Below are 22,682 nucleotides of genomic sequence, written 5' to 3'. Positions count from 1 at the left end.
CCTGGGAATTGCAAAATTCTGGGTTGCCCCCAGACTTCCATGTCAAATTTGGTGGAGATCCATTGAGAAATAGTGATATTAACCAAAGACAAACAAAAATCAAAACATCCACCACCCAGGGGCCCACCGGGGACCTCCTGGGGCCCAAATAGGGAATATCTGAATTCTGCCAAATTGTGACTATCTCCTGTACCTACATGCCAAGTTTAGCGAAGATTTGTCAAGAGTTTGTGTTGATAAATGTAATGTGAAAGGCATTAAGGGAGGGGGTGGGTGGACGTTGTGCCCCCCAGGGACCTCCTCGGGGCCTGTACATGAATTTTGTTTATAACTGCAAAATTCCAGGTCATCCCTGGACCTACTTGCCAAATTTGGTGAAAATCCGTCAAAAAATGGCAATGTTAGCTCAAGACAAACAAACAAACTTTGCCACTTATTATCTCATCTCATTCTCATTATCTCTAGCCGCTTTATCCTGTTCTACAGGATCACAGGCAAGCTGGAGCCTATCCCAGCTGACTACAGGCGAAAGGCGGGGTACACCCTGGACAAGTCGCCAGGTCATCACAGGGCTTACACATAGACACAGACAACCATTCCCACTCACATTCACACCTACGGTCAATTTAGAGTCACCAGTTAACCTAACCTGAATGTCTTTGGACTGTGGGGGAAACCGGAGCACCCGGAGGAAACCCACGCGGACAACATGCAAACTCCGCACAGAAAGGCCCTCGCCGGCCACTGGGCTCGAACCCGGACCTTCTTGCTGTGAGGCGACAGTGCTAACCACTACACCACCTTGCCGCCCACCACTTATTATATAGATATGAAAGTTTACCTCTTTGAATTAAATTACAAAAAGAAATGAACTATTCCAGTATTTTAAGATGCACAAGTAGATGGTGTCTAATGACTTTTCCATCATGTTCAGCATCATAATACATCGTTGTATCTTCCCACATCGTAATTTCCTGCCCTCTAAACTCTGTTTCACTCAATTTCATTTTACCCCCAGTCCTCACAAGGACACACAGTGCTCCACTGGCCCTCAGATTTGTAATCTGTTAATAATGGCTTGCCTTTGGCTGGATCAGTATCAGCAGCTCTGGGAATGAGAGCGCATTCCAATAGCATGTATAAATCTTTGTCATGTCCTTCTCTCTGTAGGATGGGGGCCTTCTTCTCACCCTGCCTGCCTGCCTTCAATGTGCTGAAGCTGATTGGACTCATGTACCTGAGAAGCTGGGCTGTGCTCACCTGTAATGTTCCACATCAGCAGGTCTTCCGGGCTTCCAGGTCAGAAGATGGCACTAAATATTAAAATTTAGCATGTGGGATTTAGAGAAATAGGTGGATTTTTTTAATCAACATAACAGAACAATTTACAGCAACATACAATGACATTCCTAGTTTTTTATGAATAATATTGCTGGGCTTACACTATACACTGATCAGCCATAACATTAAAACCATTGAAAGGTGACATGAATAACATTGATTATCTTGTTACAACAGGCTCTGTCAAGGGGTGGGATATATTAGGCAGCAAGTGAACAGTCAGTTCCCAAAGTTGATGTGCTGGAAGCAGGACAAATGGGCAAGTATAAGGCTCTGAGCAACGTTGGCAAGGACCAAATTGTGATGGCTAGACAACTGGGTCATAGCATTTCTAAAACAGCAGGGCTTGTGGGGTGTTCCTGGTATGCAGTGGTTAGTACCTACAAAAAGTGGTCCAAGAAAAGACAACTGGTGAACCAGCAACAGGGTTATGGATACCCAAGGCTCATTGATGCATGTGGGGAATGAAGGCTAGCCTGTCTGGTCCAATTCTCCAGAAGAGCTACTGTAGCACAAATTGCTGAAAAAGTTAATGTTGACTGTGATAGAAAGGTGTCAGAACACAGTGTATCACACCGTGGTGCATATGGGACTGAGTAGCCACAGACCAATCAGATTGCCCATGCTGACCCCTGTCCACTACCAAAAGCATCTACAATGGGCACATGAGCATCAGAAGTGGACCATGCAGCAATGAAAGAAGGTGGCCTGGTCTGATGAATCATATTTTCTTTTATATCATGTGGATGGCCAGGTACATGTACATTGCTTATTTGGGGAAAAGATGGCAACAGGATGCACCATATGAAGAAGGAGGCTTTGTGATGACTTGCTGGAAAATCCGGGCTCCTAGCATTCATGTGGATGTTACTATGATATCTATCGCCTACCTAAACATTATTGCAGACCAACTACACCCCTTCATGGCAACATATGAGCATAAGTTTTTCACACATATGTCATATGTGATTCCCTGTGAAAACATGTGGCTGTATACCCTGAAACTATACACATGAACTCAAGTAAGCATGACATCATGTAAATAATATATGGCAAATAATACTGCTTGTCCTGTGAAAAAAAGAAGCCAAGAAGCCTTTATTTGTCACACATACACTCAAGCACACAGTGAATTTAACCTCTGCATTTAACACATCTGAAGCCATGAACACACAAGTGAGCAATGAGCACAGACACATACCCAGAGCAGTGGGCAGCTATGCTACAGCACCCAGGGAGCAGTTGGGGGTTATTGCTCAAGGGCACGTCAGCCCCTGGCTGAACCTCAGGCCATGGCTGCCCCATGTTAACCTAACCGCATGCCTTTGAACTGTGGGGGAAACTCCACACAAAAAGGCCCTCGTCGGCCACTGGGCTTGAACCCAGAACCTTCTTGCTGTGAGGTGACAGTGCTAACCACTACACCACATCGGCTGCTAGGCTAAAAATGTGGAAATACAAATTAATCATGTGAGGGGCACAAATCACAAGTGAAAATAATGTAATTATGTGAAAACAATCACATGTGAAAAATTAATCATGTGTAAGAAAAAGCTTGGTCAAACTCTTGCAGTTACCAGAGGACTAGCCCCCTACTGTAACCCTAGCTATGTAATAGGCAAGAGGCCGAGGGCTACAGAAACGAAGATCAGCGCCACCCTATGCGCCATATGGCGTGGGAAGGACTTTAGATTTTTTTAGAAGAAAAAGCTTGTGTGAAAATAAATGAGTCATTTGGGAAATTTACATGTAAAAATCATGTGGAAAAATCAAAATTGAAAATATGTGGAATTATGTGGACACATGCTGTACATGTGAAGCGACAAAGCTTTTACTTCATATTTCCTTCACAAACAATTGTTTTATGTTCAAATGGTAAAAATCATGAATGAAAGAGCTTTTGTTTCTATGTGAGAAGTTATTCTGTTGTAAGAATGAAAAATACTGCACGTGAAGGGACTTTTTGGGGTGACTTTATATGAACGTGAGAGTGAAATTACAGCCTGCAAAGGCATTTTATGTGAAATGTGAAAACATTTATGCGTACCTGCATTTTATATACTGTATATGAAAGATAGCAAACTAGTGAGAGATAAAGTGGTGAAGTTGAGAGCATCCTGTATGAAGGTAAGAATTAAAATGAACGAATGTGATGGGTGGAAGTGGTCAAACAGCATCAGCTTATATTGTAGATTTACACTTTTTATAGTTTGGAGAGCATTTTTTTTAAACAAGAAAAGTGTGTGTCTAAATTTTAGATGAGAGGATAAGAGGCTGGATAGTACTTTTATTTGTTCTTGCTGAAATAGCCTTTTTTTTTACAGGCCGTATGAATCTGTGAAGCAGTGAACCTTCAGTCATTGTGTGAGTCAGCGAGTGCATTCTCTATATTTTAGCTGGGGTCTCTGACTAAATTAAATTAATTTAGCATAAAAAACGACTATATCTGGTGCAATTTAGATCAAAGACCAGTAAGTCTCAATGGTCCAGTTTATCTTACTGCTCCCTTTCATTTCTCCCTTTCACTCCCTTTCTCTTTATCAGCTCTGGAGTGCTGCTGAGCTGGGTATTCCTTCATCCTGCTCTTCTGCTTTCTTGATCTGATTTATTTAATGGCCGAGGTGATATAGACTGTTATAGGCTTATCACAGAGTCACAGATGTGAGGCGAGAATGTCATTTCTTTCACCCAACATCCATCCATTGTGACATTGAGTCTTTCATATAAAGCCATGAAACCCTGAGTGCAACGAGATGATTGTGGCTCATCAGACAGTAATTGGGGCATTGGAACAGTCAGTTGGATCCACTTGAGTATTTTCTAACAGTTGTACATTTTAAAGATATTCATAAAAGGCCATGAAAGATAATTTAAGTTAGTGTATTTATATTTCTCAAGCCAACCTTGATACAGAAATCGTTTTTTTACAGTCCTTTCTGTATTATGACATTAACCCTTTGCTACAGCTACATGTATATGGAAGCCACTTTTTTTTTTTTAGTTTACAACAGACAAACAGTAAAAATAAAATTATCCCAGTGGAAAAGGGCATGGGCGGCATGGTGGTGTCGTGGTTAGCACTGTCGTCTCACAGCAAGAAGGCTCTGGGTTCAAGCCCAGTGGCCAACAGGGGCCTTTCTGTGTGGAGTTTGCATGTTCTCCCCGTGTCTGCATGGGTTTCCTTCGGGTGTTCCGGTTTTCCCCACAGTCCAAAGACATGCAGGTTAGGTTAATTGGTGGCTCTAAATTGACCGTAGGTGTGAATGTGAGTGTGAATGGTTGTTTGTCTCTATGTCAGCCCTGCGATAACCTGGCAACTTGTCCAGGGTGTACCCCACCTCTTGCCCATAGTCAGCTGGGAGAGGCTTCAGCTTGCCCGTGACCCTGTACAGGATAAGCGGTTATGGATAATGGATGGATGGAAAAGGGCATGGGATGTGAAATACATGTTTCTGGTTGCATTGCTTTGCACTGGCTTTATCTAGGTGAACTTTCAGCTGTGAATTTGCACACCTTGGGCTTTTGAGGACAAAAGGATTTCTGTGTTGAGAAATAGGTTGCTCAGTAATAAAAACACGGGATAAAATGTGATCTGAGTCACTGTATAATACATTTTATTTCAGTATCTATTACATAGGCCTACTTCTTTTAATGTATCAAACTATTTTGTGTCCTTATTTGAGCAGAGACATTGTTGGATTGATGTTTTCATTTCATCTCAATAATAAAAGTGGACTCCAACCAATTTGATTATATGGTTTTATCAAGCCATCCTGTCCACCAAGATTTTTATGATATATTTATTGTCTGCCTCCTAGGATTTTCTTGTTAGCAATGTTGATGCTTCTGAAGTGTGTGTGTGTGTGTGTGTGTGTGTGTGTGTGTGTGTGTGTGTGTGTGTGTGTGTGTGTTTTTTTTTTTCTTTCATCCCCAGATCTAATAATTTCTACCTGGCCATGCTCCTGTTCATGCTTTTCCTCTGCATGCTACCAACCATCTTTGCGATTGTGAGGTACAGGCCGTCGCAACACTGCGGACCTTTTAGGTAAATTAGTCAGACTTATAAACCTACATCTGAAGCAAAATGTGTGTATGCACAAACTGTTAAAGCCACTTTCATTAAGCCTCCCTGCTTAATCTTTGCCAGCGGTAAGTACAATGTCACCATATCCAGAATGATGTTTATCAGGAGAAAAGATTTCAGAGAGGTTAATTTCCACTGTACAGATTTGATACTGCATTTGTGCAGTTAGAGTTGTAATTTGAAAGAAAATATCATCCAAAAATGAAATTTGCGCAGCTGTTAGTTTGCCCAAATGTAGTCAATTAGCCAAGACTAGTGGTATCTGTAGCTAGCTTGTCTTTAGGGTTGTACTAAAGCTACAAGGCTAATTTTGCTTACATGGTTATATTACAAGCTTATAGGCACCATTTTAGCACCATGCAAACTGCATGGCTAAATTACCACTGGCTTCAAACCTTTTCTAGTTGTTCAGTGTCAAACGTTCTTATGTCTGTGATTTCTGACATTGTATGGCACAGTTTTATCTTTAAAAATGGACAAAATGACATTACAGAGCTAAAACATAAGTAATACATCTTGAAACGAGGTCTGACTCAATTGATGTAAGTGACTGAGCTGAGACATGTTTGGCACATGCTACTCTGCAGCTCATGTTTTATTCTGCCTAAAAGGGAAAATGTCCACTCACCCTGGCAGTTTGTCACTGGCAAAGTTAATATTGTAGTTTCATATTGTAGCATGCCAAGCAGTGGCTCGGTTGAACTCAGTTGTACTCTCTGAGGGGTTCTCATTTTAAGCATGCACTGTATGTACAGCGTCCAGGTCTTATGCTCGATGTATGCACCAAGGTCTGTCCCCCGGACTGGTGCCTTGTGGAGCAGCTTGTGTGTCTCAATGACTCTGAAAGCTAAGCTGATGGGGGCTTTGTGCCGTGGTAGCTCCTAGCAAGCCAAGCTTGTCGAAGGTGATGGATCAAACAAAACCCAGTCCACCATGTCAGCCCAGAAGCAGGGGTTGGCACACTATGTATCAGGGCATCAAATTTGCTATTTCAGTATCTGTCCCAGCAGTCTGGTGAGCAGAGAAGAGGCTTTTATTTGTCATATGTACATTCATGCATAGCAAAATTCTTCCTTTGCATTTAACTTATCTGAAGCAGTAAACACACACATGCACACATAAGTGAGCAGTGAGCCCAGAGCAGTGGGCAGCTATGCTACATCGCCCAGGGAGGAGTTGGGGGTTCGGTGCCTTGCTCAAGGGCACTTCAGCTATGATACAGAGGGAGGGGGAAAGTGCTGCTCATTCATTCAACTCCCCTAACATTTTTCCTGCCAGTCCGGGGAATCGAACCAGTGACCCTTTGGGCCCAAGGCTGATTCTCTAACCTTGGAGGAGCACTATACCAATGGTCACAGGGCAACAGACCTAGTTCACTGGTCACTGGAGGGCAACTCAGGAATACATTAACCACTGCACATTTGTGTTCCATTGGAATCCATAGCACCAAGTCCAGATCCAGAGGTTCTGGGTGTGTATGCTTTCACTGACAGTGCCTTAATGCTCTCCATTGCGTGTATCTCTCTATCATGACGATAAACACTCAGCTTCCATGACTGGCAACCCGGCAGCATTCTGATCCTCAGGGTGCTGTCGTTGCTCTGAAAGGTTCACATATATGTCAGGTGCAGCCAGGTCATCATTCTGTGACTGCCACATATACTTCCATTGCATGCCAGAATATGTGTTCCCTAGGCGTCAGTTCTACCACGGACTGTCCCTCACCCTGAAAATCTACTGTGATTGAGGTGAGAAATTTGTGCATCAATATCTCCATTGCTGCTCTAAGTGAAACTTGGCTGACTGGCACTGATTCTGTCTGGGAAAGAAATTACATCCTTTTCTGGAATGGCTACCCAGATGGCGAGAGACTGATGCATGGAGTTGGATTTGCAGTTCACAATAAGCGTTCATGCTCTGTGGAGCAGCCTATCCCTATCTCTCCACAACTCTCTTCACTTTGGCTGTACACTGACTGCGGCCCAGTCACATTTATAGCTGCCTACGCCCCTACACTAACCTGCAATGACGATGCAAAAGATGTGTTCTATGATCAACTGAAAGCCATCATTTGCAAGTTCCTTGGAGGTGAATGCCTGGTGACCCTCAGCGATTTCTATGTCTGCATGGGCTCGAACACTACTGCATGACCTGAAGTGCTTGGTGCTCATGGTCATGGCAATATGAATGACCATGGTCAACGTCTACTGGAACTTTACACCATAATATAAATGTTGTCTCCCTTCCTCACTCTTTCAGAGCACCAGGTCTTCCGAAGTCACCTGTGAGCCTTAGGGGGTCCAGGGCCCTAGTAGGAAGCTCATGTTTTAAACATCAAGAGGATTGGGAGCCCTCATATTGTAAGCACTGAGGGGTTTCAGGGGCCTTAGCGGTGAGCTCACATTTTATACCCCAAAGGGCCTGGGGCCCTCACAGTGTAAGTGCTGAGGGGTCTGGGGGACCCTAGTGGTTAGCTCATGCTATAAGCACCCAGGGTCTTAGTGGTCAGCACGTGGTGTGTGGACTGAGGGTCCTGGTGTTCAAATTCATTCAGAAGTCTTAGGCCATGCACAGCATGTGGCCTGAAGTTTAGAGGCCCCCTGGCAGTTTAAGGCTCCAAGTCACTGGCCCCACTGGTCATTTCAGGCACCTGTGTGATGATTTTACACAATGCAAAACAACATTTTGTAAAATCATCATACACTACAGCTTTTGTTAATTGTTAGCATCGCACATCCAACACAAAACTAATGAAACAAAAATTGTACACCTAGCATGTCTTGACTGATTGACTATATTTAGTCGGAAGGTATTTATTTCAGTTAGTTACTAACATGTGATTTGGTTGAAAAGCATTCTCACATATTTTTTACCAAATCTTTCCACTGATCATTCTGATAAGCAACAGCAATGGCTGCATTACTCTAATTGATCACATTAACCATACTTTGTATTAAATCCCTATAATCCTATAACCTACACCAGCCAGATTCAGAAGAAGCCATTTACCACCTATCTTAGAGGTGGACAAACTCAATGCGAATTAATTTGGAAATTTCTGTGATTTCTTTCCAAAAAGTGTTCTTTTTCACAAGGAAACCTTCATCACGCTTACACTGATCACAAAGGCAAAGTTCCTTTCCCACAGGGTTTGGAACAACCAATTTATGTTTCATTTGTAAATAAGTGATGCAGTGTTTTAAAGAACAAAATTTCAGTTGGCCTTTTTCTACAGAACATGATAACTATTGAAGTTGTTATGCTGAGAAGCTGGCTAATAAAGCTTCATACTTTTTTTAATTTCTATAATTACTGTATTGTTACTTTTTGAAAGCAAGTCCTTGTAGAAGACATTCTTTTTTTGGGGGGGGGACTTGATAATATCAAAAATAGGCATTTTAAACCATGTTTATAGTTTCTTAGCTTTATGTTTTAACTTTGTAACCAGTTGTATTAAATCAATAGAACACCCAAGGTCATGTGCTATGGTGAATAACATCATGGCTGTGGTGATCTATGGCACTCACTGTATCAAATCACTGCTCTGATATTATTCATGATAGCACACTCCCTTTCATGTTCTGTTGCTTAATAGTAGTGATACAAAAATTCTGCTTGGTAAACAGCATTTTAACATGGGTGAATAGCTCCTAACTACTTAGAAATTTCATTATCATGAAAGTGAAAAAATACAGGGTTTTTTTTTATTATTTATTTATTGTCTGATCTACTGTCTCTATAGTGGTCAAGAGAAGATTTATGACATCATCTCCGAGACAATAGACAAAGACTTCCCTGCATGGTTTAGTAAGGTGATGAGTTATGTCACAAGTCCTGTGGTGGTTCTGCCAGCTCTTTTGCTTCTTTTGTAAGTCACGCTAGCACTTATCCAGGCTCAATTACTTTAGGAATATAAATAAATAAACTCAACAAATAATAAAATCTCTTGCTTTGCTTGATGATCATGTAGTCCTCAGAGGCTGCTGTTATCAGTGTGGTTCTTCATTGTCATACTGTTTTCAGCATGCTGATCTACTACCTGCAGTCCATCGCCAGGTCTCTTAAATTCACAAACAACCTGCTGCGAATGCAACTTCAAACCGTGAGTCAATCAGTAGTAAAAGGTTGAGGTTTTAATCTAAACAAAACAAAAGTTACTGCATGTTTAGTAAGTTTTAAAATGTATGAAATATGATTTTAAAATTTCATTGCTGCAGGAACGCACTGAAGACAAGAAGAAAGTGTTTCAATTGGCTGCAGGTAAAAGAGTCAAAGTGATATTGACAGTTCTTCTCAATTATTCAAAAAAGAGATTTGTTTTTGGTGTTGCACTGGGGCTATTGAGATTAGTGTGGCTAACAAATTGATGGAAACTTATAGTCACCAGTTTAGCAATAGGCAAACTTCAAATTCATTCATGCTTTTGTCTCCAACCACATTGAATTGTCCATTAATCTCAAATAGACTCACTTATATTGCATCTGATCCTATATGACACACTGTGATCAATAAACATGGACAAAAGCATTGCAGAGAGCCAAAAAAAAAAAAAAAGCATCAGATATAGGTACAAGGTGTGGCTCAAAGTGTAAAGGCACAATTACTGTATATCTTCAACATGATTCAGGGATAATAAGGTTTCGATGTATTTATTATTCATTAATTTTTAGCACATTTAATGCTAAATATTAATTGAGTAAAAGATTTTTGAAGACTTAGGCATTCAGGGTTGTAAACTGGGTCTGCTGTTATTTTCCCTTATTAGATACAGTACATAGGCCTGTTAAAAAGCAAACTTGTCCTGGAAAATTGACACCAAACAGATCTTTGTTAACTGGCTACATTTTTTTAAATTCATTTAAAAGGAATATGTCTTCCCAGAATTTTAATGTTGGTAATGACTCAGAGTTTGTAAAGCCAGTTAAATAGATTCAAGTTTCAAAGATTAACAAAAATTTTTTATTGTATACCACATAATGATAGAAAATTGTCTTAGGGGCTCACAAACAACATTGAAACATACATTAATTTAAAACAATAAAAACAGTACACTCAGCTTAGCAATATAACAAACAGAGATTGGGTGGCATGTTGGTGCAGTGGTTGGCATTGTTGCCTCACAGTACGAAGGTTCTGGATTTGAGCCTAGTGGCCAACGGGGGCCTTTCTGTATGGAGTTTGTATGTTCTCCTCATGCCTGTGTGGGTTTCCTCTGGGTGCTCCAGTTTCCTCCCACAGTCCAAAGACATGCAGATTAGTTCAATTGGCTGCTCTAAATTGCCCATAGGTACAGTGGTGCTTGAAAGTTAGTGAACCCTTTAGAATTTTCTATATTTCTGCATAAATATGACCTAAAACACCATCAGATTTTCACACAAGTCCTAAAAGTAGATAAAGAGAACCCAGTTAAACAAATGAGACAAAAATATTATACTTGGTCATTTATTTATTGAATGAAAATGATCCAATATTGCGTATCTGTGAGTGGCAAAAGTATGTGAACCTTTGCTTTCAATATCTGGTGTGACCCCCTTGTGCAGCAATAACTGCAACTAAACGTTTCCGGTAACTGTTGATCAGTCCTGCACACCAGCTTGGAGGAATTTTAGCCCATTCCTCCGTAAAGAACAGCTTAAACTCTGGGATGTTGGTGGGTTTCCTCACATGAACTGCTCGCTTCAGGTCCTTCCATAACATTTCGATTGGATTAAGGTCAGGACTTTGACTTGGCCATTCCAAAACATTAACTTTATTCTTCTTTAACTATTCTTTGGTAGAACAACTTGTGTGCTTAGGGTCATTGTCTTGCTGCATGACCCACCTTCTCTTGAGATTCAGTTCATGGACAGATGTCCTGACATTTTCCTTTAGGATTCGCTGGTATAATTCAGAATTCATTGTTCCATCAATGATGGCAAGCCGTCCTGGCCCAGATGCAGCAAAACTGGCCCAAACCATGATACTACCACCACCATGTTTCACAGATGGGATAAGGTTCTTATGCTGGAATCAGGGCTTTGAACCGGTTCAAGGAATGAAAACGAAAACCGGGAACTTTTTCTATTTCACATGGAACAGAAACAAAACCAGAAACTTTATTATTTTTTATGTTCCGGAACAGAAACGCTTATTAAAAATAATGGTAACCGGTTAATACCGGTTTTTATTTCGTTCCTCAAAGTTTCTGTAGCCTACAAATAGTCATTCTTCTCCTGCGGAAGTTTCTATGACCCGCTGGGGTTCACTTCCTGTGTGACGTTCGCTGATTGAATGGAGAGAGCGGGAAGGTGGACTACTAGTGAATACTAGGTGAATTACTGAGTGTCTGAGCAAAGAAGAGCCTGAACGATGCAACCTCCCTATTGGCTGTTTGTAAAAATGTATCAGTTGTTGCCCTTCCCACGGGAATCATCACGGGCTCGAGAGACGAGACCTGACGAGTTAGTTCGTTGGTAGCAGAACAAAATGTCTGGACACAAATCAGGTTTTCAGAAAAGGAAAGAAAATAAACGGAGGGTTGAAAATACAAAAAAGGAGGCAGAAAATGCAAAACGAGTTTTAAGGTAGGACAAATGGTTAGTTTTCTGAGGCAGCCCGCCGTGGCTGCAGGCTTTCAGTTGTCATTGAATGGTTAGTTTTCTGAGGCAGCCCGCCGTGGCTGCCTGCAGGCTTATTTATTATAGCCCATTTAGTTAAAATAGTTGATATAAAATGTTTATAGTTATAGTTATGTGATGGTTGTCCTGATTTAGACTGGTGGTTTTTTTTGGGGGGGTGCGCGATGTTGCACCCGGGCCCAGATTAGGGCAGAACCGGCCCTGGCTACATTTCAGGTGTAGTTTATGTATGTATGTACTTGCATAGATGTGTACTTGGCCTTCCAATATGGCGCCTAACAAAATCTCGCGGCGCGGTGACGTCATGCGGTAGCCCTCTATAGGGCCTGACTAGCCTTTGGTAACACACTAAACGAATTCTCTTTCATTTTTGGCACTTTTTCTGTTTGTGTAGCTGGGAAGACATACTGAGAATCCAAATCACCAACATTTGAAATAATAATTGTTTTGAATTATTTCTTGTCTTATTTAATGAAGGTTGTAATAGAATTAGCCTACATTTGGCTTAAGCTGGATGAGACAGAGACATAATTTTATAGCCATTTGCTAAACAGCTGACAGGGAACGTAATTAACCGTTCCGGGAACGAAATTTTTTTGTTCTAACCGGTTCGGGAACGTCTATTTAATGGTGGAACCCAAAACCGGAAACGTTAAAATTCCGTTTCTGTTCGGAACGAACCAATAGGAAAAAAATTCCGGTTCAAAGCCCTGGCTGGAATGCAGTGTTTTCCTTTCTCCAAACATAACGCTTCACATTTAAACCAAAAAGTCCTATTTTAGTCTCATCCGTCCACAAAATATTTTTCCAATAGCCTTCTGGCTTGTCCACATGATCTTTAGCAAACTGCAGATGAGCAGTAACGTTCTTTTTGGAGAGCAATGGCTTTCTCCTTGCAACCCTGCCATGCAGGCCATTATTGTTCAGTGTTCTTCTGATGGTGGACTCATGAACATTAACATTGGCTAATGTGAGAGAGGCCTTCAGTTGCTTAGAAGTTATCCTGGGGTCCTTTGTGACCTCGCCGACTATTACGCGCCTTGCTCTTGGAGTGATCTTTGTTGGTCGACCACTCTTGGGGAGGGTAACAATGATCTTGAATTTCCTCCATTTGTACACAGTCTGTCTGACTGTGGATTGGTGGAGTCCAAGCTCTTTAGAGATGGTTTTGTAACCTTTTCCAGCCTGATGAGCATCAACAACGCTTTTTTTGAGGTCCTCAGAAATCTCCTTTGTTCGTGCCATGATAAACTTCCACAAACATGTGTTGTGAAGTTTCAGACTTTGATAGATCCCTGTTCTTTAAATAAAACAGAGTGCCTACTCACACCTGATTGTCATCCCATTGATTGAAAACACCTGACTCTAATTTCACCTTCAAATTAACAGCTAATCCTAGAGGTTCACATATTTTTGCCACTCACAGATATGTAATATTGGATCATTTTCCTCAATAAATAAATGACCAAGTATAATATTTTTGTCTCATTTGTTTAACTGGGTTCTCTTTATCTACTTTTAGGGCTTGTGTGAAAATCTGATGATGTTTTAGGTCATATTTATGCAGAAATATAGAAAATTCTAAAGGGTTCACAAACTTTCAAGCACCACTGTATGTACAGTATACTTGCTGCCAGATGAGGGTTTGGGTCCCTCTGGTTTGCTATAATCTAGTTAATGACTTCCTGAATCACGAACCCTCTGCTATGAGGATGGCAGCAGACAGGCAGTGATTAGGGTATTCTATAGACAGAATAAGAGCTGAAGTGTAACTGTTTTATTGTTTTAAATCCTAGCACATTAATATACAATTTAATTGTTGTGATGTGATTGCAGGATTTTTACCAGTCTGATTTGTACCTGATATTAGAACCGTTTTATACCCTCTACATTTTAAATTCATTTTGTGCATGACGTAAGTACAGTACCATGACACCATGGTCTTATGGGAAGCATCGATACCACACAACTTCAAGATCCCTGGTTCAACTGTGAGCTCAGGTTACTATCTGTGTGGAGATTCACATGTTCTTCATCTGCATGGATTTCCTTCAGGTTCATCCATTGCCTCCTACCTCTCAAAAATATGCAAGTAGGTGGATTGGCTACTCTAAATTCCCCGCGTGTGTGTGTTGGGGGGGTGCCCTGCAATGGGCTGGTGTCCCATACAGGATGTATTCCTGCCTCACATCCAGTGTTCCTGGGATAGGCTCCGAATCTACTGTGATCCTGACCAGGATACTGACAGTGAATGAATGAATGAATGAATGAATGAATATAAGTTATGATGCTATAAGTAGTAGCACGGTGGTTCATTGGTTAGTACTGTTGCCTCACAGCAAGAAGATTCTAGGTTTCAACCTTGTGGCTGACCTGGATCTTACTGTGCAGAGTTTACATAATCTCCTTGTGCATGTGTGGGTTTCCTCTGGATTCTCTGATAGATTGGCCCTGTGATATATTGGTGACTTGCCCAAGCCTCTCACCCAGAGTCAGTTGGGATTGGCTCTGGCTTTCTCTGTGACCCTGATGGATAACCAATATACTGTAGGTAATGGATGGATGGATATAAGTCTCATTACCTAATATACTTTGTACATTCTTGAGTTAATATGTCAATTTTCCATCACAAAACAAATATATGATTAATGGTTTGAAATCCTATCCAGAAACTGTCATAGTCCATAAGTGAGTCATTACCTGTACAGAAAGGTTACAAATTAAGTTACCAATCAGAAAGCATGGCTGTGTATAGAAGGATTGTATACAGATGTGATTCTCATTATGGTGTTTCTCAGTGATAATTTAATTTGAAATTTGTCAATTTTTTTATTGGTATTGACAGTGACTTGCTCATGAAGAGAGAAGGCAGATATTGATAGAATACTGATAGTGATTGACTTAATTTAGTTTTTAGCCTCATACTGTAGATCCAGTGCACAACTATGAAAGAAAATTTCCTACACATGAGTTATTAATGACATGGTATTTAGAGTCATGACTTAAAATGCTTTTTTGCCATTCATTTACACAATTAGCATGATGTAGTCCTTTGCAAATTCACTGAGTGTGTTCCCTGCAGCACGTCTCCAGCCACCTGAGGGCGGTGAGCAAAAACCAGAGCAGGAGAGTGACATCACCAGCATGGAGTCACCAGCCCGGTCTGCTTCCCCTCCACGTCGCAATGGTAGCATCAACAAAATCATTTCCCCCGGCCGTCACAGCAACAGCATCCGCACGATTGCCCAGTCAGCCTCTCGGCCTGATGAGAGGAGTCCCTCCATCCTTGTGAGACCCAAGCCTAGCAGGTCTGTCCTCATGACCTTTCCTGTTCTCTGGCCCTTCAACACTCAGTACATTGCTTTACATTTTCCATAAACCTTCCACTTCCATCTCTGCTTGTGCAGTGCTTACAGAGCATTTGGCAGCCCCGCCATTCCCCAGAGGGAGATTCACAGGGTGGAATACATCCCCATCAGGTTTGGCTTTATTTTTAAAGGTTCCCAAATGCAGTTTGATTAACCAAAAACAGATTGGCCTCGAATATGTCCTTTTAAAAATGCATTGTTGCTTATAAACATACTGTATCTAGTCGGGTTTCCATTGCAGTTTTTCGCACAGTAGAAGGATATTTTAAACACTTTGACAAAACACAATGGTGAATGGTCTGTTTCCATTAAGTGATGTTATGCAATTAAAGCTGGGTTTTCTCCTCTCAAGATATTTTTTCCTCTTGTGATAGCTCTAACAGTGAGCTCTTTTTTCAGAAAGGTAGCATCTGTTTGTTCTTCATGTCATGCATGTGAATTAACTGTGAAGAATGTGTTTGTTTGTTTTTTTAATTATTAAATCTTCTGAAAAAAAAATCACCTTATGTAAACGTAAAAACTTTTTTTTTAATTCACTGGTTTCCATTACTCATATTTTAGTCCATTATTTCAAATTGTGTATTAAGCAGGCTAATAGAAATACAGCTTCTGAGGAAAACAAATCAGTAATTATTAGAAGGCTTCAATGCAGTGCAAGTCATTCATTTTGTCATAATTTAAGCATCTTCCATCATGCTGGTGGCTTTGCAGCATAAAAGCTTGACACTCCAATTTCATTTTCGTTCACCTCAGTGTTTTACAAAAAAAAGAGTTGGTTGGGTCAGTGTATATTTTAAATGGATATTTTGGAAAAAGAACACATGTACAGCTTCTGCCTTAACTCAAAATTAACAAATGGCCAAAGATATATTTGATGTCTGACATTTGCTTGTTGAGTTTTATACTGGATGTATGTACAGATTTTTGTACTGACTTATGTACGTGGATTATGTATCTAATAAGTAATAGAAGTGTAGCTCACCAAATTCTTCTCTGTAAATATATGACTCGGACTTGCTTTTGTGGTTTAGGCATGAGTATGGCTAACCCTTTGCTATGTAGTTGAACACTGATTATTTGGTAGCCATCTTGGATAACCAGAATCACTTTTTTTTTAATTTTGTGCAGTTTGATATCACTACACATCCTGTGAAAGTCTGAACATGCATCTGTATAATTTACAAAATCACTTATTTAAAAATGATGGATGGATGGATGGATGGATGGATGGATGGATGGATGGATGGATATACTGATGAATGGATCCCAAAGGGGAAATTTAGGGAAAACTGAGACCTGTTAAATTTAGGGGAAAAAGTGATCTATCAATGTTACTCAACAATGTTCTAGAAAAATGTGTGCATTTATGGAAGACATTTGGGACTAGACTGAAATTATTTGTTAGCTACATTAGACTGATATCATCAGTGGAATATTAAAGAAGCAAATGTTGGACACAAAACATGTCTTGGAGAAAGTGGGAAATTATTGTTAAGCTTGATTTTTTTGCCAAATTATTCCTGTTTGCCTGTTTGGCATCTAGGCATCTAGTCTCTAAAGAGAAGCCATGAGGATCTTGAAGAGTATCTCAGAGTTAGCTCATATATACCACAAAATTATATTACTAAAATCCATTTGTTTCTCAGGTATCCAGCCCATCCAGGCCGCTCCAAATCATATCACCACATGGCCTACAATCCTTCTGTGCGTTTCTCTGAGAGTGTCCACTCAGACCCTGTATTCAGGAAGACCCTCCGGCCCATGCACCCAGAGCCTGGTATTGTCACAGCACAGAGCTACCTGGGCCGGCGTACTCACACCACCCGGTATGTCATCCTAAATGAGCATGAACCACGCAAAAAGATTATGCGTTCCACCATGCGTCTGCCAAGGCACTACCGTGTGGTGGATGAGCCAGCTGAGATTGTGGAGCTTTATCCCCGCAATGTGAAGTGCTACATTCCCCGGAGTCAGCAGCCCCACCTCAGTGAAGAAGAGGAAGAAGATGAAGCTAATGATGGTGGAAAGAGAGGGTCTTTAGGGCACTCACACCGGCCGAGGTCACTCTCTGATCTCCATCAGAGATCACCAGCTCGCTTTTACATTGGCGAAACTCTGGACAGCCGCCTAGCACGGAGAGTGTATGGAGAGGAAGAAGAAGATTATCTAGAGTGGGAAGAGGAAGGCCCTCGTAACCGCTCCCAGACAAGTATTAAGGTCACAGAAACATCACACAGGCATGGAGAACCTCAGGTCAAGCCCAAGAACAAACGCAAGGGGGAGCCATCACTGACTGAGTCAGATTCAGCCTCACTGGAGTCCAGCAGTGACCAGCAGAACAGCAGCACTGACCAGTACATCCAGGTCATCCACAACAAAGAGAAATATCTAAAACACAGCACGAAGATGACTAAAAAGAAGTCCAAAACCAGCACTGAACTGAATACGACTGGATCAAAAGATCTAGTGTGCTCAAATGTTTGATGAAAGTTATTGCCCATGTTATAACAACACTGAAGTAGTTTTGCTGTGCATATGCTGTCTTATTAACATGTTTTAAAGCACATATTGTAGGCTAGACTGCAACAACCAAAATGTAGGACCTACATGTTTTACAAATGTAAAATATAATATATTCTGTATGATATAAGTGATATCAAGACCTACGTATCGTATCGAATATAAAGACTAACTGGAATTGAATCTGCCTATTCCATTAATGTTCAAATTGCAATGATAGACACAAATTATTTTTCAGAGACCTTTCCAAATCACACATAATCTCTAAAAAATTTTGATTGAGACATACGTGGTAGATAAAGGTAAGTTGATTCCTATATGGTATAGAACTGCATACTTTATGAACTAGATATTAAGATAAGATAAAACTTTATTAATCCCGAGGGAAATTCTTGTGCCAGAAGTCGCTCTATAACAAAACAGTATAAGTTAAAATACAACAGTACAAGCTGGAGGGGGGGAAAAAACAAAACCTGATAAGAACTGTGCAAGGAATAAATGCTAAAAAACAAAACAAAACCAGTGCCCAATAGAACAACAATAGAAATACTGTAAGTTACAAAGGGGAATAGAAAATGCAAATACCAGTGCCAATATTCAACTTCATCTGAATTTCAGAACTTTACACCCCTATTATATGCTTATTTGCAAGACTTTTGTACATATTATGGAAATATGTAGTACGGCATTCAAGTAGGAACAACTTTTTGGTCACATTTATTGAGCTTATTGAGGGAAACACATTTTGGACAAATGTTCTATGACATCTAGGTATTTTTTCATCTAGAACCTAAATAGTGCTTAAGCCCTGTGGTCTTCCTTCAAAACTGTATTTTTTTGACATGAATAAAGTAGGAACCTATGATACAACAGTCCTCAAGGGTGCGTGAGTTCAGAAGCTGAGCAGAGACATGCAATGTGGTCACAAACATTTGCAGGTGCATGGAGGTGATCAGCGAAACTGTGAAACCTGGTTTCATGAGAAATTTGTATGAATTCTAATAAACACAAGCGATGTAGATGGATTCAGTGAAATGTGCTACAGATTAAGTCATAAGGACTTACCCTGCTAGTTGGGTTTGCAAATTGTTGTGACAAATTACAATTTTATTTAAGAAGTAAAAACTGAAGCAAATAAAGTTGAAATTATTTTTGTCAGTCCCAGCACCAAATTACACAAGATTATTTCTTAAATGTATACGATTTACGAGAACAAAGATAAATTGGTTTTACAATGCTCTATCTGAGGTCACCATGAAACCGAGGCAGTAATATGTGTGTGTGGAGGCTGGATTGGGTCAAAATATTTCAGTGCAATCATGGTGTCTCACATTTGTGCAATGGGATGGGAGGATGTGTGAACGTGCTTGAGGCCCTTGTTTAGTTTCAGTTAATAATAAATTAAAAGCCCTCAGTTGCTGGCCATCAGCAACTAATTTGGGTGGAAGACAAAAATCACTCAAGCTAAGTTTACAGCATTAGAGGTCCTAGAACTTCTGGCAGATGAATACATGCTTAAATTGCATATTTGAATTCTAAGAATAAGAAGATCCTCTTAGCTAAATTTAGATATGGAAAAGTAAGATTTTTTTAAGGACATACATATTCTATGACATATTCAGTGGCCATATTCAGCAATAAATATATAATAAATAATAACACCACACAAAACCACAAATTCTGACAGCAAGGCAGACAACAGAAAAAGCCAGCTGTGCTTAAGAGAATAGGAAGAACAACCCTATCACATATGATGAAGATGTGCATCTAATAAAGCAAGCTTTGGAAAGGAGTCATCATAAAAAAATACAATGATGGAAAGTTCTGCAAAGTGAAACACCATTCTTTGCAGGAAAATCCATGTTTGTGTCAAATGTAATAATTCACATGTTCTTCACACCATAGACACATTGCTTTGAGACTGCTCTGTAGAACTGAAATATGAATGAGATGACCGTTATACAAATACGATTATAATTATGTAAAATAAGCCAGGACCAATGGACACTGCTCTTCATACAAATTAAAATAAGTATGCATTTTTACTGGACTATGTGCTTTATATAGTGTAAAGTGTACTAAAGGAATAAACAAAAGCATACTATACTAAAATACAAGAAAATATAAAGACAAGGCTCCCAAGTGATGCAACACAAAAGCATTTGCCCTATCATCTGGAGGTCACCCAAGAGAGCAAAATTGGCCATGCTCTCAAGGAGGGACGGATGATATACCTTCTTTCCCATTAATCACCAGTGACACTAACCAATCACGGGTGGTGTGTGTTACGCCACCCCTAACATTGCATGAGCAATTTGAAAAGATGTGGTCGGTAGCCTTCATGCAACACAAGATAGCCTTCTCCCTCCTTGGCTGGTAGCTGTCATGTGATGAAAAGAACTGTCTGGTGGGTGGGAATTGGTCATGACTAAATTAGGGAGAAAATTTGGGTGGAAAGAATATAAAGGCAAATAGAAAAGTTCTGCTGACACCCATGAAAACAACAACAACAACAACAAAGACATATAGTATATAATGTTGGGGAGGGTTAAAAGAGGGAAAAATCTTTCTGTAAATATTGTGTGTGGGAGTGGTCTTAATAATTTTGTCTAAATTTATTCATTGGAATGAATACAATTTATTCACTATGCCTTTCTATATTTAAATAATATTGGCTGGTGTTGAGTGTTATATCAGTTATATTCCATTCAGCTAGCATGATATTGAACAAATCAAAGACGAGTTCAATATCATGCTAGCTGAACAGGTGTTCAACGCATCTTTCTCTTTCAAAATTCTCTCAAAATCTTACGTATTTAACGAATTTTTGGCATTTTCAATTCACTGTGACAGTTTACTGCAGGCGCCACTGGCAGACAAAGAAATGCTTCTGCGCATGCGCAGCAGAAAACTTTCTCATTGAATATTCGCATCATTTGCTCCAACGTGTGATGTCATGTTGTCTTGACAACCATGCAATATCGTGAACCATATTCAACACATTCTCCAGCATGGTAAAACATTTCAAATTGGTTTAACTTGGAAATGCAAGTTCACCTGCTGCCTTGAAAATGCAAGTTAACTCAGTTTAACAATTATCTTTGTTTCAACTCAGAAAAAGTCTCAATTAGTCAAGACAACGAAGTAATTCAAGTCTAACCTTTGAAAACTTGCACAGATTAGTTCAAATTAAAACACTTTTCAAAGCTCACTGAATTAAAGAGAAAAAGTAAGTGGACATAACTAAACAAGGCTGAAATGTTTTACAGTGATTGGGTAGAGTGATGTAATACATGTAGGATAAGCGATATGCTAACAATATTTCATGCTATCAAACCAAATGAATGAAAACCACTAGAAAGGAATAGAATACATATATGTTATTTACCAGCTGGGAGGTCCGTATCGTGAAATACCGTGACCGAGGTCTTGAAAGTATTGACTGAGGCCCTCTGGGCCGAGGTCAGTATTCAAGGCCGAGGTCACGGTATTTCACCATATGGACCGACCTTAAGCTGGTAAATAATATATTTTTTTTTTCTTTACCAAATTCTAACAGAAAATGAGAGCGCCCGAAAGGGAAAACCAAGCTGAGCCGGCATTTTGAATCCTCATTCACGGCTGTAATGCAAATGTCTTCCTCCTCAGTATACATGGCAGGGAAAAAAACTACATTTTGCCGCCTATGTAGTCCCCTATTTATGCAAATAGGAGTCATTCAGGATTCAGCCATGTTTTTGCTCAATGTTTTTGCTCGACCAAAGTTATACAGTATTATGACCTTTATATTGCATAAATAAAACCATTTGGTGAAACTTTGAAGAAGCGATTGTACTGGTTTAAAGTTTTTACCTAACGTAATATTATGTATTAGGATAACATGGTCCAAAATGGGCCTCATTAACTAATGAGATCAAACTGTTAGCAAGTTAGAGGTTTTTAGCTTTCTCCTGAAATGTTTTCTTTTATTTCTTCTTCCTCAGGGTAGTAAAACTCACTTTCGCTGTGAAGACTGTCGTTATCACTATCCATGCTGTAAAATTAATGCTATTCTCCTGAGAAATGCTGGCAAAAATTTTTAAGATTTTTGATAATCTTATCAATAAATCTTATAAAAAAAAGATAAATGTTGACAAAAAATGCTACTATGTTTGTTGTTGTGAACGAGCGAGTCGTCAGGTCTGTAACTGGGGTCCATACCGTAGGATATGGACCCGCTCGCCAGCCAATCAGAGTGCAGGAGTTGGACCGCGAAAAAAATATATGTTATTTACCAGCTGGGAGGTCCGTATCATGAAATACGGTGCCGAGGTCTTGAAAGTACTGACTGAGGCCCTCTGGGCCGAGGTCAGTATTCAAGGCCGAGTTCATGGTATTTCACCATACGGACCGACCTTAAGCTGGTAAATAATATATTTATTTTTTTCTTTACCAAATTCTAACAGAAAACGAGAGTGCCCAAAACGGAAAACCAAGCAGAGCCACCATTTTGAATCCTCATTCACGGCTGTAATGCAAATGGCTTCCTCCTCCGTATACAAGTGCACTTCCATGGCAGGAAAAAAAAACTACATTTTGCTGCCTATGTAGTCCCCTATTTATACAAAATTGAGTCATTCAGGATTCAGCCATGTTTTTGCTCGGCGTTAGCAAATTACAGGTTTTTAGCTTTCTCCTGAAATGTTTTCTTTTATTTCTTCTTCCTCAGGGTAGTAAAACTCGCTTTCACTGTGAAGACTGTCATTATCACTA

At 40.1% G+C, this 22,682-nt stretch overlaps 1 protein-coding gene across 1 annotated transcript in view; it reads left to right on the top strand.

Annotated features, from left to right (window-relative positions):
• The window catches only part of LOC132898990 (transmembrane channel-like protein 3), a 45,283-nt gene extending 27,389 nt beyond the window's left edge, over positions 1-17,894 (top strand). Inside the window, exons 16-23 of the mRNA XM_060940650.1 lie at positions 1,171-1,299; positions 5,276-5,386; positions 9,168-9,293; positions 9,449-9,527; positions 9,643-9,699; positions 15,091-15,350; positions 15,450-15,521; positions 17,057-17,894. Of these exons, the coding sequence (XP_060796633.1) occupies positions 1,171-1,299; positions 5,276-5,386; positions 9,168-9,293; positions 9,449-9,527; positions 9,643-9,699; positions 15,091-15,350; positions 15,450-15,521; positions 17,057-17,894 (1,672 nt within the window). The remainder of the gene's footprint in view (positions 1-1,170; positions 1,300-5,275; positions 5,387-9,167; positions 9,294-9,448; positions 9,528-9,642; positions 9,700-15,090; positions 15,351-15,449; positions 15,522-17,056) is intronic.
• Positions 17,895-22,682: the final 4,788 nt, after the last annotated feature.

Source organism: Neoarius graeffei, chromosome 15 (assembly GCF_027579695.1).
Source record: "Neoarius graeffei isolate fNeoGra1 chromosome 15, fNeoGra1.pri, whole genome shotgun sequence".
NCBI classification, from domain to species: Eukaryota; Metazoa; Chordata; class Actinopteri; order Siluriformes; family Ariidae; genus Neoarius; species Neoarius graeffei.
Note: the sequence above shows the minus strand (reverse complement) of the source record. Positions and strands in the feature narration are given on the sequence as shown.